Genomic DNA, 17,883 nt, shown 5'->3' on the forward strand with positions numbered 1-17,883 from the left:
AAGATTAATTAACTATAATCATATTAAGGATATTAGGGGCTGGTTTAGCACAGGGCTAAATCGCTGGCTTTGAAAGCAGACCAAGGCAGGCCAGCAGCACGGTTCCATTCCCGTACCAGCCTCCCCGAACAGGTGCCGGAATGTGGCGAATAGGGGCTTTTCACAGTAACTTAATTGAAGCCTATTTGTGACAATAAGTGATTTTCATTCATTTCATTTCAGCATTACTTGAGTGTAACAATAGCTGGGAATCCACTAAGGGTTAATCCAGATCATACACTTTAATTTCTTAAGTTTCACATCTGCAAGGTCAGTGACGTCAACTAGCTAAAAGGCCCCATTGTATCGTAAGAACTGGTGTTGCTATCCTAAGAACGATTAGTCCAGTTTCTATGGTAACAGCCAGTCTAGGGTGATAATGTCTGAATTAAAACTGTGTTTTTCAATTAATGTTAGATGCAGGTGTGGATATTTTGCAAAATTGGCAAGCGATGGAATCGGAAATTTGCATCGATACATTTAAATGCAAATATCTCTTAAATTGAGGGACAGACATTTTGGCTGAATTGAGGAAATTATAAATTAGTTAAAGCCAATCAGAAGTAAAAAGAAGGCGAGACATTAAGATAATAATCTCCTTAAAAATCACTTATCGAGATGGAAAAACTCATCCTGGGATCACCCCATCTATATTTCTGAAACCGATTTCCTTTGCTGCTTGCTTCTGCTAATCACCATCTTTCTTTTGTTTAAATTACTTAGTTATTTTATCCTGTGTATTATGATTTGAAAATTACCATGATCTGCAATTGAATGAAAACTCACTACTGTATTCGCTAAAGATAATCAATCTGACTAGCTTGCTACAGGTCTAGTTGGAAACTTTTTACATTTTGTATTGAAAATAAGTTTACCAGTGGCACAGCTGACAAATAAAGTACAAGGGGACTTTGCCAAAAAGCACAGACTTGATCTCTGTTATTTGAGAATTGAGAAGGAATAACTGATATCCAGGGTTCCATTCGTCAGGGATTGGTTAGAGGGAGGGTGAGATTAAATGTGAAAAAATGTCCTGGAACAAAAGGCAAAGGGAGAGGTAATGATTGTAGTAAAGAAACAAAGCATTGGTCAAGAGTCAGTGTTAATGGCAGAGTAAAGGACAGCTCTGTCTGGAAGTAATAAACATGAAAACAAGATGCAGACAGGCACTCGGCAAAAAAACAGATCAAAATGGAGGCGAGAGTTCAGGGTGTGAAGTTGTTGATCTCAATGTTGAGCCCAGAAGGCTGTAAAGTGCCTCATGGGAAGATGAGGGGCTGTTGGTCCAGCTTATGTTGGGCTTCTCCGGAACATTGCAGCAGGCCGAGGACAGGAATGTGAGGCTGGGGGACTCAGTGACGTATTTAGGAGAGGGGGACACACGGGTTCTAAATATAGGTTTGAGGCACAGCGGCCGCTGACGGGAACTTCCAAACCCACCAACCTGACTGGGGAAGATACAAACCCACCGGAAATACCCAGGAAGGAATAAAACAAGAAAGATGCGATTACTCTTCAGATTCCGAGGTGTCGCAGGGTTCGGTAAGTAACAAGGTGGTGAGGGCGGCTCTCCCTCTCTCCTGCCGAATATGTTGCCGATGGCAACGATATTGGCCGTATTGTGGTGGCCGGATTAGAGAAACATCATCAAAACTTGGCGGTGGGATTAAAGAAATCGGTCGAGGAGGCCCCGGCTCATATCTCTGCAAAATGGGAAAATCTGAGTAAAATCCTGGGAACACGGGGTGCCACAGAGAAAAGCTGGGAACAGCCTCTCCGACGATACTGATCGGATCATAACAGCCTCTCCGACTATACTGATCGGATCGTAACAGCCTCTCCGACGATACTGATCGGATCATAACAGCCTCTCCGACTATACTGATCGGATCATAACAGCCTCTCCGACTATACTGATCGGATCATAACAGCCTCTCCGACCACACTGATCGGATCATAACAGCCTCTCCGACTATACTGATCGGATCATAACAGCCTCTCCGACGATACTGATCGGATCGTAACAGCCTCTCCGACCATACTGATCGGATCGTAACAGCCTCTCCGACTATACTGATCGCATCGTAACAGCCTCTCCGACCACACTGATCGGATCGTAACAGCCTCTCCGACCACACTGATCGGATCGTAACAGCCTCTCCGACTATACTGATCGGATCGTAACAGCCTCTCCGACCATACTGATCGGATCATAACAGCCTCTCCGACCACACTGATCGGATCGTAACAGCCTCTCCGACCGTACTGATCGGATCGTAACAGCCTCTCCGACCACACTGATCGGATCGTAACAGCCTCTCCGACCACACTGATCGGATCGTAACAGCCTCTCCGACCATACTGATCGGATCGTAACAGTCTCTCCGACCACACTGATCGGATCGTAACAGCCTCTCCGACCACACTGATCGGATCGTAACAGCCTCTCCGACCATACTGATCGGATCGTAACAGTCTCTCCGACCACACTGATCGGATCGTAACAGTCTCTCCGACCACACTGATCGGATCGTAACAGCCTCTCCGACCATACTGATCGGATCGTAACAGCCTCTCCGACCGTACTGATCGGATCATAACAGCCTCTCCGACCGTACTGATCGGATCATAACAGCCTCTCCAACCACACTGATCGGATCGTAACAGCCTCTCCGACTATACTGATCGGATCGTAACAGCCTCTCCGACCGCACTGATCGGATCGTAACAGCCTCTCTGACCACACTGATCGGATCGTAACAGCCTCTCCGACCACACTGATCGGATCGTAACAGCCTCTCCGACCGTACTGATCGGATCGCAACAGCCTCTCCGACTATACTGATCGGATCGTAACAGCCTCTCCGATCATACTGATCGAATCGTAACAGCCTCTCCGACTATACTGATCGGATCGTAACAGCCTCTCCGACTATACTGATCGGATCGTAACAGCCTCTCCGACCACACTGATCGGATCGTAACAGCCTCTCCGAACACACTGATCGGATCGTAACAGCCTCTCCGACCATACTGATCAGATCGTAACAGTCTCTCCGACCACACTGATCGGATCGTAACAGCCTCTCCGACCGTACTGATCGGATCATAACAGCCTCTCCGACCATACTGATCGGATCGTAACAACCTCTCCGACCGTACTGATCGGATCATAACAGCCTCTCCGACCGTACTGATCGGATTATAACAGCCTCTCCGACCATACTGATCGGATCGTAACAGCCTCTCCGACCGCACTGATCGGATCGTAACAGCCTCTCCGACCATACTGATCGGATCGCAACAGCCTCTCCGACTATACTGATCGGATCGTAACAGCCTCTCCGACTATACTGATCGGATCGTAACAGCCTTTCCAACCATACTGATCGGATCGTAACAGCCTCTCCGACCGTACTGATCGGATCGTAACAGCCTCTCCGACCACACTGATTGGATCGTAACAGCCTCTCCGACCACACTGATCGGATCGTAACAGCCTCTCCGACCACACTGATCGGATCGTAACAGCCTCTCCGACCATACTGATCGGATCGTAACAGCCTCTCCGACCATACTGATCGGATCGTAACAGCCTCTCCGACCACACTGATCGGATCGTAACAGCCTCTCCGACCATACTGATCGGATCGTAACAGTCTCTCCGACCACACTGATCGGATCGTAACAGTCTCTCCGACCACACTGATCGGATCGTAACAGCCTCTCCGACCACACTGATCGGATCGTAACAGCCTCTCCGACCATACTGATCGGATCGTAACAGTCTCTCCGACCACACTGATCGGATCGTAACAGCCTCTCCGACCGTACTGATCGGATCATAACAGCCTCTCCGACCATACTGATCGGATCGTAACAGCCTCTCCGACCGTACTGATCGGATCATAACAGCCTCTCCGACCGTACTGATCGGATCGTAACAGCCTCTCCGACCGCACTGATCGGATCGTAACAGCCTCTCCGACCATACTGATCGGATCGCAACAGCCTCTCCGACCACACTGATCGGATCGCAACAGCCTCTCCGACTATACTGATCGGATCGTAACAGCCTCTCCGACCGTACTGATCGGATCGTAACAGCCTCTCCGACCATACTGATCGGATCGTAACAGCCTCTCCGACCATACTGATCGCATCGTAACAGCCTCTCCGACTATACTGATCGGTTCGTAACAGCCTCTCCGACCACACTGATCGGATCGTAACAGCCTCTCCGACCGTACTGATCGGATCGTAACAGCCTCTCCGACTATACTGATCGGATCGTAACAGCCTCTCCGACCATACTGATCGGTTCGTAACAGCCTCTCCGACCACACTGATCGGATCGTAACAGCCTCTCCGACCATACTGATTGGATCGTAACAGCCTCTCCGACCGCACTGATCGGATCGTAACAGCCTCTCCGACCATACTGATCGGATCGCAACAGCCTCTCCGACTATACTGATCGGATCGTAACAGCCTCTCCGACTATACTGATCGGATCGTAACAGCCTCTCCAACCATACTGATCGGATCGTAACAGCCTCTCCGACCACACTGATCGGATCGTAACAGCCTCTCCGACCACACTGATCGGATCGTAACAGCCTCTCCGACCACACTGATCGGATCGTAACAGCCTCTCCGACCATACTGATCGGATCGTAACAGCCTCTCCGACCATACTGATCGGATCGTAACAGCCTCTCCGACCACACTGATCGGATCGTAACAGCCTCTCCGACCATACTGATCGGATCGTAACAGTCTCTCCGACCACACTGATCGGATCGTAACAGTCTCTCCGACCACACTGATCGGATCGTAACAGCCTCTCCGACCACACTGATCGGATCGTAACAGCCTCTCCGACCATACTGATCGGATCGTAACAGTCTCTCCGACCACACTGATCGGATCGTAACAGCCTCTCCGACCGTACTGATCGGATCATAACAGCCTTTCCGACCATACTGATCGGATCGTAACAGCCTCTCCGACCGTACTGATCGGATTGTAACAGCCTCTCCGACCGTACTGATCGGATCATAACAGCCTCTCCGACCATACTGATCGGATCGTAACAGCCTCTCCGACCGCACTGATCGGATCGTAACAGCCTCTCCAACCATACTGATCGGATCGCAACAGCCTCTCCGACCACACTGATCGGATCGCAACAGCCTCTCCGACTATACTGATCGGATCGTAACAGCCTCTCCGACCGTACTGATCGGATCGTAACAGCCTCTCCGACCATACTGATCGGATCGTAACAGCCTCTCCGACCATACTGATCGCATCGTAACAGCCTCTCCGACTATACTGATCGGTTCGTAACAGCCTCTCCGACCACACTGATCGGATCGTAACAGCCTCTCCGACCGTACTGATCGGATCGTAACAGCCTCTCCGACTATACTGATCGGATCGTAACAGCCTCTCCGACCATACTGATCGGTTCGTAACAGCCTCTCCGACCACACTGATCGGATCGTAACAGCCTCTCCGACCATACTGATTGGATCGTAACAGCCTCTCCGACCGCACTGATCGGATCGTAACAGCCTCTCCGACCATACTGATCGGATCGCAACAGCCTCTCCGACTATACTGATCGGATCGTAACAGCCTCTCCGACTATACTGATCGGATCGTAACAGCCTCTCCAACCATACTGATCGGATCGTAACAGCCTCTCCGACCGTACTGATCGGATCGTAACAGCCTCTCCGACCATACTCATCGGATCGTAACAGCCTCTCCGACCATACTGATCGCATCGTAACAGCCTCTCCGACTATACTGATCGGTTCGTAACAGCCTCTCCGACCACACTGATCGGATCGTAACAGCCTCTCCCGACCGTACTGATCGGATCGTAACAGCCTCTCCGACTATACTGATCGGATCGTAACAGCCTCTCCGACCATACTGATCGGTTCGTAACAGCCTCTCCGACCACACTGATCGGATCGTAACAGCCTCTCCGACCGTACTGATCGGATCGTAACAGCCTCTCCGACCATACTGATCGCATCGTAACAGCCTCTCCGACCATACTGATCAGATCGTAACAGCCTCTCGGACCACACTGATCGGATCGTAACAGCCTCTCCGACTATACTGATCGGATCGTAACAGCCTCTCCGACCACACTGATCGGATCATAACAGCCTCTCCGACCACACTGATCGGATCGTAACAGCCTCTCCGACCACACTGATCGGATCGTAACAGCCTCTCCAACCACACTGTTCGGATCGTAACAGCCTCTCCGACCACACTGATCGGATCGTAACAGCCTCTCCGACCATACTGATCGGATCGTAACAGTCTCTCCGACCACACTGATCGGATCGTAACAGCCTCTCCGACCGTACTGATCGGATCATAACAGCCTCTCCGACCATACTGATCGGATCGTAACAACCTCTCCGACCGTACTGATCGGATCATAACAGCCTCTCCGACCATACTGATCGGATCATAACAGCCTCTCCGACCGTACTGATCGGATCGTAACAGCCTCTCCGACCGCACTGATCGGATCGTAACAGCCTCTCCGACCATACTGATCGGATCGCAACAGCCTCTCCGACCACACTGATCGGATCGCAACAGCCTCTCCGACTATACTGATCGGATCGTAACAGCCTCTCCGACTATACTGATCGGATCGTAACAGCCTCTCCGACCGTACTGATCGGATCGTAACAGTCTCTCCGACCGTACTGATCAGATCGCAACAGCCTCTCCGACTATACTGATCGGATCGTAACAGCCTCTCCGACCATACTGATTGGATCGTAACAGCCTCTCCGACCACACTGATCGGATCGCAACAGCCTCTCCGACTATACTGATCGGATTGTAACAGCCTCTCCGACCGTACTGATCGGATCGTAACAACCTCTCCGACCGTACTGATCGGATCATAACAGCCTCTCCGACCATACTGATCGGATCATAACAGCCTCTCCGACCACACTGATCAGATCGTAACAGCCTCTCCGGCCGTACTGATCGCATCGTAACAGCCTCTCCGACCACACTGATCGGATCGTAACAGCCTCTCCGACCGTACTGATCGGATCGTAACAGCCTCTCCGACCGTACTGATCGGGTCGTAACAGCCTCTCCGACCGTACTGATCGGATCGTAACAGCCTCTCCGACCGCACTGATCGGATCACATCAATAGAAACCAGGCTGACGTACAAAAGTCTAACAGGATTAGACAGGGTAGATTCAGAAAGAATGTTCTCGATGGTGGGGGAGTCCAGAACTGGAGGTCATAATTTGAGGATAAGGGATGGTAAACCTTTTAGGACTGAGGCGTGGGGAAATTTCTTCACCCAGAGACTGGTGAATCTTTGCAATTCACTATCACAGAAAATAGTTGAGGCCAAAACGTTGTGTAATTTCAAGAAGTAATTAGATACAGTTCTTGGGGCTGAAGGGATCAATGGATATGGAGGGAAGGCTCAGGGTATTCACAGAATTATAGAATTTACAGTGCGGAAGGAGGCTATTCGGCCCATCGAGTCTGCACCGGCCCTTGGTAAGAGCACCCCACTTAAGCCCACACCTCCAACCTATCCCTGTAACCCAACCCTCTATCCTCTCTGGCAGACCCACTATTCTGACATTCTGCCATCTGGACCGGTTTTCCTGGTCCTCCACTTTCCCTCTTCGGCTCCCTTGGGCCGTCACCAACCTTCTCACCTCCGTTTCCAGAGCTTCGACCCTGTCGTTCTGGTCCGAGGCAGCTTTCTCCAACTCCAGGATTGTTTTCTCCTGTGCCTCCACCTTCCTTCCCAGGCCTTTGATGGTTCGCTGCATTGGGTTTGTCGCCTCTGACATCACCTTCATCATCGTGTGGAGCTCCATCCTGATCACCTTCATGGCATTTAGCTCTCTTTCCAGCACCATTCTCCATTAGTCCCCCTGAGTGTGTGGGGGTGGGGGAGGGGGGGGGGGGGTCGCTGCGTCCTGCTCCGCAGTATAGTTCACCGGCTTTTCCCCCTCCAGGTTCGCCTGAACCTCCGCCTCGCCTCGTGTGGCCTCCTGTCTGTGCACCCGCAGTTCCTGCCCCTTTCCTTCGCTGCTGCTCCTAATATCTCACCATCCCCTCTGTTTGTTGCTGCCAAGCATGTTCCTTCCTTGCGTCTTTCACCCTTGGATGGATTTTGGTGGGCTTTTAAAGCCGGAATTTCCGATAAATTGCCTCTGTTGGGTTTGTTTGGGAGGAGAGCCACCTGATGTGTGTCCGCTCAGCACATCGCTACCACCAGAAGTCTTACCCCTATTGAACTTGATAATCAGCCATGATCATAATGAATGGCGGAGCAGCTAGAAGGGCTGAATGGCCTCCTCCTGCTTCTATTTTCTATGTATGTTTTATGTATTCAGCCCACCCAAAGTATGTCTCCCATCAAGGCGCCAATCTGGAAAAATCCTCCCACACAGGACATCAACGCAAATTCCACCTGGGCAAATGAATGGGAATCATTGGACTTGACAAACAAGGACCTGATCTCAAACCCAACCCAACAGCTGCCTGCTTTCAACCTTCCCAGGAAAGAGTGGTCCACACTTAACAGGTTCAGGACCGGCCAGGGCCCCTGCCTGACCAACCTCCACAGATGGGGCATTAGTACCAGCTCACCTCACAGAATAATGTCCAATCCGCAGACACAGCGGAGGCCTATCCGCACTCAACACAGCAGGACCAGAAGAAACTGCTCGGCTGGGGGACTTTGCATTCGCTAAATAAAATACTGGACCAAAGCTCCTTGTGATGAAGACAATTCCTTCAGACTGATCAGCATCACCTTCAGCCTCAGAATTCTCTCTGCCATGTGTCACTTTGATGACCCTGGTTTTCCACATTGGGAAGTTCATCACAATGATATTTTCAGTCGGACCTGAAACTGCTGCTAATTGTTCCCCAGTCATTCCTGGGGTTCATTCACCTATTAGTGCTGTTCCAATTCTGACTATTGATTGATATGAAATGAAAATCGCTTATTGTCACGAGTAGGCTTCAATGAAGTTACTGTGAAAAGCCCCTAGTCGCCACATTCCGGCGCCTGTCCGGGGAGGCTGGTACGGGAATCGAACCGTGCTGCTGGCCTGCTTTAAAAGCCAGTGATTTAGCCTGGTGAGCTAAACCAGCCCCCTATCTAGATCTGCTAAAGATACTTTCACCCTAATTCACAATCTGTCCAAGTCCAAATATGCATCATAGATATCCAATGAATCATCTTTCTTGTAAACCTCATCAACGAAACCCGAATGGAAAATCCAAACTTTAATCAGGATCCAACTGACGGGCGCCCAGCTCCCAGAATACTTTGCTTCTGATTTTTCCTTTGTTAGGAAGTGAGAATGCCGAGGCCGGACCTTGTTTCCTCCTTGGTGGGGACGTAACCCTTGTCCACATCTCCACTTCATTCTTCCACTGGTCGTATGGCTCAGACTCCGAGAACATCGGCGAGTAATCAGACCCTGACAATTTCCACTCGCTTCAGTTATTTCCCACAAAAACTACTGGGATTGTAAGATTCTGTCTGAAATGTTATTTGCCAACCTTCACCATATAAGGGTTGTGTATTACCATAATATAATCCTGAGAGTCTTTTGGTGAAGGAAGAAACTGGAACCAATCTGTATTTGGTATAGATTTATTCACAGAGTGAAACATTACAGGTAGATACCTCCTGACCCCACTCCACTCCATGTCAGAAAGGAAGGGAATTAATTTAAACAGCCCTGATTTCTCCTCTCACTACTGGTCTGTAAACAGAATGGAGGTTTTGATTCCTGATCTCCCCTTTATAAGTGGTGGTGTATTTTCCTTCACCTTTCAGTTTGGTGTGAGCTCGAACTTCCATTAAGAATCCAGCCTCCGGTGTTGCCCTGGTGACGGGCCGGTGGGCGGGACTAGGCCTCCTCCCGCACCGCTCGCTCCGGACTCTGAGCCGCACCGACTGCCCGGTGAGCCGGGCCCGCCTGTGCCGCCTGCAGAGCCCTGGACACCCCGGTGTTTATGCCGGTGGGAACCCAGGGAACCCTGAAGGGAATCGCCGTCCCGCAGCTGGAGGCGCTGGGCTGCCAAATCTGCCTGGGCAACACCTACCACCTGGGCATGAGGCTGGATGATGTTGTCAGCAGTACAGTGACTGGGCCGAGGGTGGAGGAAGCCATGTTCAGGTCTGTTCGCTGGTTGGATCGCTGCATTGCAGCAAACATGAATCCCGGGCAGCAGAGTCTATTTGCCATTATCCAGGGGGGTCTGGATGCTGAACTGCGGAAGAAATGTCTGACAGATGATTAAACGTGACGTCTCTGGTTTTGCCATCGGAGGATTGAGTGGCGGGGAGGAGAAGGATCATTTCTGGAGAATGGTGAAGCTGAGCACAGAGTACCTCCCACCCGAGAAACCACGTTACCTAATGGGAGTCGGGTATGCGACAGATCTGGTGGTGTGTGTGGCTGTGGGCTGTGACATGTTTGACTGTGTATTTCCCACACGCACAGCGCAGTTTGGATCTGCACTCGTTCCCTGGGGATCTTTGCAGTTGAAGCACAGGCAATATGCCAAGGATTTCGGGCCCATCGATGAGGATTGTGAATGCCCGACTTGTAAGAGGTACACTCGAGCATATCTCCACGCTCTGTTCAGGAGTGACACTGCCGCCCTCCATCACATCACCATCCATAACATTGCCTACCAGCTGAACCTGATGCGCTTTATTCGTGAGAGTATTCAGCAGGAGAAATTCCCAGCGTTCGTTCAGCAGTTCATGAAGCGGATGTATGGGAGTGTAGAACAGTACCTACGCTGGGCAGTTGAAGCATTAAGCACTGTCAATATTAAACTGGAATAAACACTGTCACCAGGAATGGGTTATGTGCTTCAAGATCTGTTGCTGGGTGAAGATGTGGAACCCGGCCACAGCATCAGTGAACGAGGCAGCTCCCATCATGTGGCTCTGATCTCTCCCACTGTTACTCTCACCCCTGTTGTGTTGCTGAATGTGTAATTTGTTACAAAAATAAAAGTGATTTGTTAAAAAAAGAAATGCTTCCTTGATAAACAATGTAGAACACAAGTGACAACAATCTCCGGTTACTCGTCACAGGATCTATCCGGGAATGTGCCGATCCTGGCCAGGCTGCCTGGTGTTCAGGCTGGAGAGGGAATTTTGTTGTAGGTTAGTTGGATGCAATTCCTGGAGTAAAAATGTGAGTTGCTGATCCTGCCCTCGTCCAGCCTTCCTCAGAACCTGCCTCGTCTCTGCCCGGTGTGAACAATCGGTTCCACCCCAATTGGGTGAGGTGCTGAGGAATTGACTGAAGGTTTGTTAGCTGAAGGACAGTGATAGCAAGCAGCAAATTCGTGTTGGTTTGACATTGGTAAGGACGAGGGGTTCACACACTCCATCGCAAAGGGTCACAGCTACATCTCCGCTTCTCTTCCTGTCAGCTCAGCCGTGGCACACCAACCCCACCTCACAAACCCAGAAGCTGCTCACACTTACCGCAGCTGGAGCTTCAGGACTGAGGACCACTGAGATATCTAACTGTAGGGAGTATAATGGCTGAGCTAACACCGTGTACGACCCTGGAGAGCTACCTCAGCAGATGCCCAGAGGGAACGCAACCGTGTACCTCAGCCAGCGAGCAGCTGGGGTGCTGACAACACGGACTGGAAATACCACAGGATGACCATGGGTTTATCAACCATTGTCGACCAGGCTTTGACTGTAATTCTGCGCGACTCCACTAGATGGTGCAGTTGGCACCCTGCAGTCTGATATTACTCCACTAGATGGTGCAGTTGGCACCCTGCAAATTGAGATTACTCCACTAGATGGTGCAGTTGGCACCCTGCAGTCTGAGATTACTCCACTAGATGGTGCAGTTGGCACCCTGCAATCTGAGATTACTCCACTAGATGGTGCAGTTGGCACCCTGCATCCTGAGATTACTCCACTAGATGGTGCAGTTGGCACCCTGCAGTCTGAGATTACTCCACTAGATGGTGCAGTTGGCACCCTGCAATCTGAGATTACTCCACTAGATGGTGCAGTTGGCACCCTGCATCCTGAGATTACTCCACTAGATGGTGCAGTTGGCACCCTGCAGTCTGAGATTACTCCACTAGATGGTGCAGTTGGCACCCTGCAGTCTGAGATTACTCCACTAGATGGTGCAGTTGGCACCCTGCAGTCTGATATTACTCCACTAGATGGTGCAGTTGGCACCCTGCAATCTGAGATTACTCCACTAGATGGTGCAGTTGGCACCCTGCATTGTCTGAGATTACTCCACTAGATGGTGCAGTTGGCTGGGTTTAGCCAATCCTGGTTTCTACAGTAACCAATAGGCTCAAAACAAATATTAAAAGTATTTTGGAGAGAAAAAGATATTTACACTAGAGGTGTGAAATTGATATATTACTGGTCAACAGGAATAATTATTGACCAACTTTGTCAGCAAACTTCCGACAGTCAAGTATATATTTTTAATTCTATTCCCATTGCTGGATTCAGCAACAGACTGGGTATTTGTTCATCTATTCACACAGACTGGGTATTTGCTGAACTCTTATTCTATGTATAATCAATGACTCATTTCTTCTCTCGTCATTAGCAGTTGTATTAAGAATCTTGTGAAAATAAAAGAAAAAATCTCCTGCCAGAAATCATCTGGGAGATTTGCTAAAACTTTTTTTTAAATCCAGTCTCAGGGTGGACTCAATCTCTATTTGGTGTGGATTTGTTCACAGAGTGAAATGTTACATTTATAGACCACCTGACACCACCTGATGTCAGTCAGTGTCTCTTTCTGCTCCTTTAAAACAAATAACATTGAATAGGCAGTGAAACAAAAAACAAATTACCAAAGTAAAGTTATAAAACTTGAAACTAAAATGTTATCTTGTGAGTCAATGATGCAGCTCAACCCCCGCAGTGCCCACCGGGAATGAAGAATGGCTCAAGTAACCATCTAATCCAGGGGTGGGCAAACTTTTCCGTGCAAGGGCCACATTCAGAAATTCACAATTTTAAAGGGCCGCATAGTATATTAAGTAAAATGATTACTTCACCCGGTTATGATTCTGGGCGCCTCATGTAGAACATAGAACAGTACAGCACAGAACGGGCCCTTCGGCCCTCGATGTTGTGCCGAGCAATGATCACCCTACTCAAGTCAACGTATCCACCCTATACCAGTAAGTAACCCAACAGCCCCCCCCCCCCCCCATTAACCTTTAAAAAAAAAAAATTTTTTTTTTAAAGTTTATAAAAAAAAAAAAATTTTTTAATGACTTGGTGGGCCGCATAAAGACCTTTGGCGGGCCGCATGCGGCCCACGGGCCATAGTTTGCCCACCCCTAATCTAATCAATACTGTGTATACTGAAACCCAACAGATACAATTAACACCCACAGTCAGAGCATCTAAAAAGTCTCTAATCAGTGTGACTGCCCTGGTGTCTTAGCAGCTCAGATGAACAAATAAATCCCTTCCCACACACAGAGCATGTGAACGGCCTCTCTCCACTGTGAACCCGCTGGTGTGACAGCAGGTTGGATAACTGAGCGAATCCCTTCCCACACGCAGAGCAAGTAAAAGGCCGCTCCCCATTGTGAATTCGCTGATGTGTCTGCAGGTGGGATGACTGAGCGAATCCCTTCCCACAGTCAGAGCAGGAGAACGGCTTTTCCCTGGTGTGAACTCGCTGATGTTTCTGTAGAGTGGATGAATCAATGAATCCCTTTGCACACCGAGAGCAGGTGTATGGCCGTTCTCCAGTGTGAACTCTCTGGTGTAACTTCAGGTTGGATGACTTGGTGAACCCTTTCCCACACTCAGAGCAGGTGAATGGCCTCTCCCGGGTGTGAATTCGCTGATGTAACTGAAGGTTAAATAACCGAGCGAATCCCTTCCCACACTCAGGGCAGGTGAACGGCCTCTCCCCAGTGTGGCTGCGTCGATGAATTTCCAGCTCAGATGGGGCTTTGTATCCCTTCCCACAATCCCCACATTTCCATGGCTTCTCCATTTGGCTGGTGTTTATGTGACTCGCCAGGTTTGGGAATCGGTTGATGGCTTGGCTCACACACACACACAACACACACAGTCTCTCCCTGCTATGAATGGTGTGATTTTTTTTTCAGGCTGTGTTAAGTTATTTTCACAGTCAGTTAACTGTAACACTCCCACTTGTGTGTCTCAGTGCTCTTTCAGTCACACTGATGATTAAAATCTTTTGAAGTCGTCAAAACAAACATTTCTCCCTCGAGACTCAAGGCCAATGATATTCAGGCCCTGTGAATCTGAATGTCTTTGGCAGATGCTGACATGATGTCTGGTTTGAGATTTCTGTCTGTAAATCTTCCTCTTTAAACATCCTGTAAAAGGAGTTTCCAAAATTAATTATCAGTACAGGATAGAAATTCAGAAAAGACAATTCTGTTTTTATGGAATATTGTTTTCCCTTTTGTTTCTCCCAAAACTGTAATTTTCCACCCCACACACACTCCCTCCATTCCAGCCAGACAAATAAATGTGTTAAGCTGTGGGAGGAACGGATGTCAATGTATTTAAGTAAGAAGTCTTACAACACCAGGTTAAAGTCCAACAGGTTTGTTTCAAACACGAGCTTTCGGAGCACGGCTCCTTCTTCAGGTGAATCCTGGTCACTCTCTCCAGGACATCCGCCCACGTCCCCTCCTCAATCTCCTCACCCAGCTCCTCTTCCCATTTACCCTTCAGTTCCTCCACCGAGGCCTCGTCTACCTCCTGCATCACCCGGTATATGTTCGAAATCCTCCCTCCTCCAACCCACAACCCCGAGAGCACCCTGTCCCGCACCCCACGTGGGGGCAGCAAGGGGAACCCCTCCACCTGCCGCCTGGCAAACGCCCTCACCTGCATGTACCTAAACATGTTCCCCGGGGGGAGCCCAAACTTCCCCTCTAACTCCCCCAAGCTCGCGAACCTCCCCTCCACAAACAGGTCCCTCAACCTCCTAACCCCTACCCTATGAGGGTCAGAGGGACCTTAATGTCCCTGTCCATAGATCTTTGAAGTCAATAGGAAAGATGGATATGGTGATTCAGAACAGATATGGGACACTTCGATTAGCTGAGGTATAGAAGATAAGAGCACGGAGGTTACGATGGAGCTGTGTAAAACACTCTTTAAGCCATAGCTGGAGTACTGAGTGCAGTTCTGGTTGCCATACTACAGGAAGGATGTGATTGCACTGGAGAGGATGCAGAGGAGATTCATTAAGCATGTTGCCTGGGCGTTTCAGCGATGAAGAGAACCTGGTTAGGAGTTTCCTGGGAGCCGAGGAGGCTGAGGAGATATGTAATATGGGTGGCACGGTAGCATACTGGTTAGCACTGTTGCTTCACAGTGCCAGGGTCCAACGTTCGATTCTCCCCGTGTCTCCATGGATTTCCTCCGGGTGCTCCGGTTTCCTCCCACAAGTTCCGAAAGACGCGCTGTTAGGTAATTTGGACATTCTGAATTCTCCCTCTGTTTACCTGAACAGCCGCCACAATGTAGCAACTCGGAGCTTTTCACGGTAACTTCATTGCAGTGTTAATGTAAGCCTATCTGTGACAATAAAGATTATTATTATACAAATTTATGAAGGACACAGCTAGAGTAGATAGGAAGAGAGCTTTCCCCTTAGTTGACAGGTCAATAAACAGTGGGCAGAAATTTAAGGTGAGGGGCAGGAGATTTAGATGGGATTTGAGGAAAAACATTTTCACCAGTGGGTGGTGGGAATCTGGAACTCGCTGCCTGAAAGCGTGGCAGAGGCGGGAAACCTCACAACATTGAAGAAGCATTGAGATGAGCACTTGATAGGCCATAGCATACAAGGCTATGGTCCAAGTGATTGGAATTCATACGTGCTCGATGGCTGGTGCAGAAATGATGGGCCAAAGGGCCTCTGGCTCTGCTGTAAAACTCTGTTTTCATAGAATCCCTACAGTGCAGAAAGAGGCCATTGGGCCCATCAAGTACCAACCCTCCAAAAGAGCAGCCCACCGAGGCCCAAGCCCCCACCCTATCCCCATAACCCCAGCTAACCTTATTGGACACTAAGGGGCAATTTAGCACGGCTAATCCACCTAATCTGCACATTTTTGGAATGTGGGAGGAAACCGGAGCACCCGGAGGAAACCCACACAGACACGGGGAGAACGTGCAAACTCCACACAGACAATCAACCGAGGCTGGAATTGAATCCGGTTTCCTCATGCCGTGAGGCAGTAGTGCAAACCACTGTGCCTCACTGTGTGTTATATGACACAGATTAGATTATTACTGATGGTTATGAAATAAAATACATTCATTATTCTTGTTTTGGACTGTAGTACAGTAGCTATGTTATATATTTCCAATCAGATTTATAACAGAAGAGGAGTCCATTGGGCCTTTTGAGTTGATGCTGACTGTCTGTTGGGCAATTCTGTCAGTCTCGAATGGGTCCCATTCTGTAACCCTGCAGCACTCATCCAATTTCATTATTATCTCTGCTTGACTCCCCTCATAGGCAGCAAGTTCAAGGACATGATCAGTCACAACCCCCTGTATCTTAACCAACCGGAACAATCCTATACATTAAAACATTTTCAGTCCAGTAATACAGACACATATCTGTCTGGCAGCCTGCATGAAGATTTTCAGGTACCTGTCCAGGACAGGAAGCAGTGAGCAGAGATCTGTCAATCAGCCTGAATCAGCACCTTCAGGAGAATTGGGAGGGTGAATATTAGATACAGCAGAGTGAGAATGGAGGGAGAGTGTGTGGGATGGAGATTTACACCTTTTGGGGAATGAGAGAGGAAAAAATGTTCCAGAGAAACTACAATTGTCTGTTCTGAATTTCTATCCTATACTGACGGCGATGGTATTTTGTAAACTCCTTTTACAGGATATTAGAAGAGGAAGGTTTACAGACAGAAATCTCAAAACGAAACATTGCATCAACATCTGACAGAGTAATTCGATTCATTGGGTTCTGAATATCATTGGCCTGTCAATCTAGAATAACAAACGTTTGTCTGTTCTGTTCGGCTTCAAGAGATTTTAAACATCAGTGTGACTGGAAAAGCACCGAGACACACACACCCGAGTGAGAGTGTTCCAGAGCACTGACTGTGGAAAGAGCTTCAACCAGATGCACAACCTGAAAAAACATTGCACCATTCACAGCGGGGAGAGAAAGTTCCCGTATCCTGTGTGAGACTTTAACTGATTGTCCGACTTGGAGAGACACAAGGACACCAACAACATGGAGAAACGGTGGAAATGTGGGGACTGTGGAAAGGGATTTAGGTTCCCATCTGTGCTTGAAACCCATCGACACAGTCACACCGGGGAGAGGCCGTTCACCTGCTCCGTGTCTGGGAAGGGATTCACTCAGTTGTTTCACCTGCGGAGACACAGTGTCACTCACACCAATGAGAGACCCTTTAAATGCTCTGACTGTGGGAGTGGCTTCAAAAGCTCTCGAGAACTGATCTCTCACCAGCGAGTTCACACTGAGGAAAGGCCGTTCACCTGCTCTGTGTGTGGAAAGGGATTTGCTCACTTATCTAACCTGCGGAGACACAGTGTCACTCACACCAATGAGAGACCCTTTAAATGCTCTGACTGTGGGGGTGGCTTCAAAAGCTCTCGAGAACTGATCTCTCACCAGCGAGTTCACACTGGGGAGAGGCCGTTCACCTGCTCTGACTGTGGGAAGAGATTTTCTCAGTTATCCAACCTGCAGAGACATCAGCGAGTTC

General features: G+C 49.1%; 1 protein-coding gene and 1 pseudogene across 1 annotated transcript; one reads left to right on the forward strand and one right to left on the reverse strand.

The window, feature by feature from the left end:
- Window positions 1-10,008: 10,008 nt before the first annotated feature.
- LOC119952201 lies at window positions 10,009-11,126 on the forward strand (annotated as a pseudogene).
- A 2,326-nt stretch (window positions 11,127-13,452) lies between these two features.
- On the reverse strand, window positions 13,453-14,233 carry LOC119952234 (zinc finger protein 239-like). The gene has a single exon (XM_038775886.1). The coding sequence runs from the start codon at window positions 14,127-14,129 to the stop codon at window positions 13,536-13,538; it is 594 nt and encodes a 197-aa protein (XP_038631814.1). The 5' UTR covers window positions 14,130-14,233; the 3' UTR covers window positions 13,453-13,535.
- Window positions 14,234-17,883: the final 3,650 nt, after the last annotated feature.

The sequence above is a fragment of the Scyliorhinus canicula genome, chromosome 17 (genome assembly GCF_902713615.1).
Source record: "Scyliorhinus canicula chromosome 17, sScyCan1.1, whole genome shotgun sequence".
Taxonomy (NCBI): Eukaryota; Metazoa; Chordata; class Chondrichthyes; order Carcharhiniformes; family Scyliorhinidae; genus Scyliorhinus; species Scyliorhinus canicula.

What these genes read in the sequence shown, in the direction of transcription:
- LOC119952234 (XM_038775886.1), bottom strand. Translation starts at nt 14,129, where the DNA reads ATGGAGAAGCCATGGAAATGTGGGGATTGTGGGAAGGGATACAAAGCC.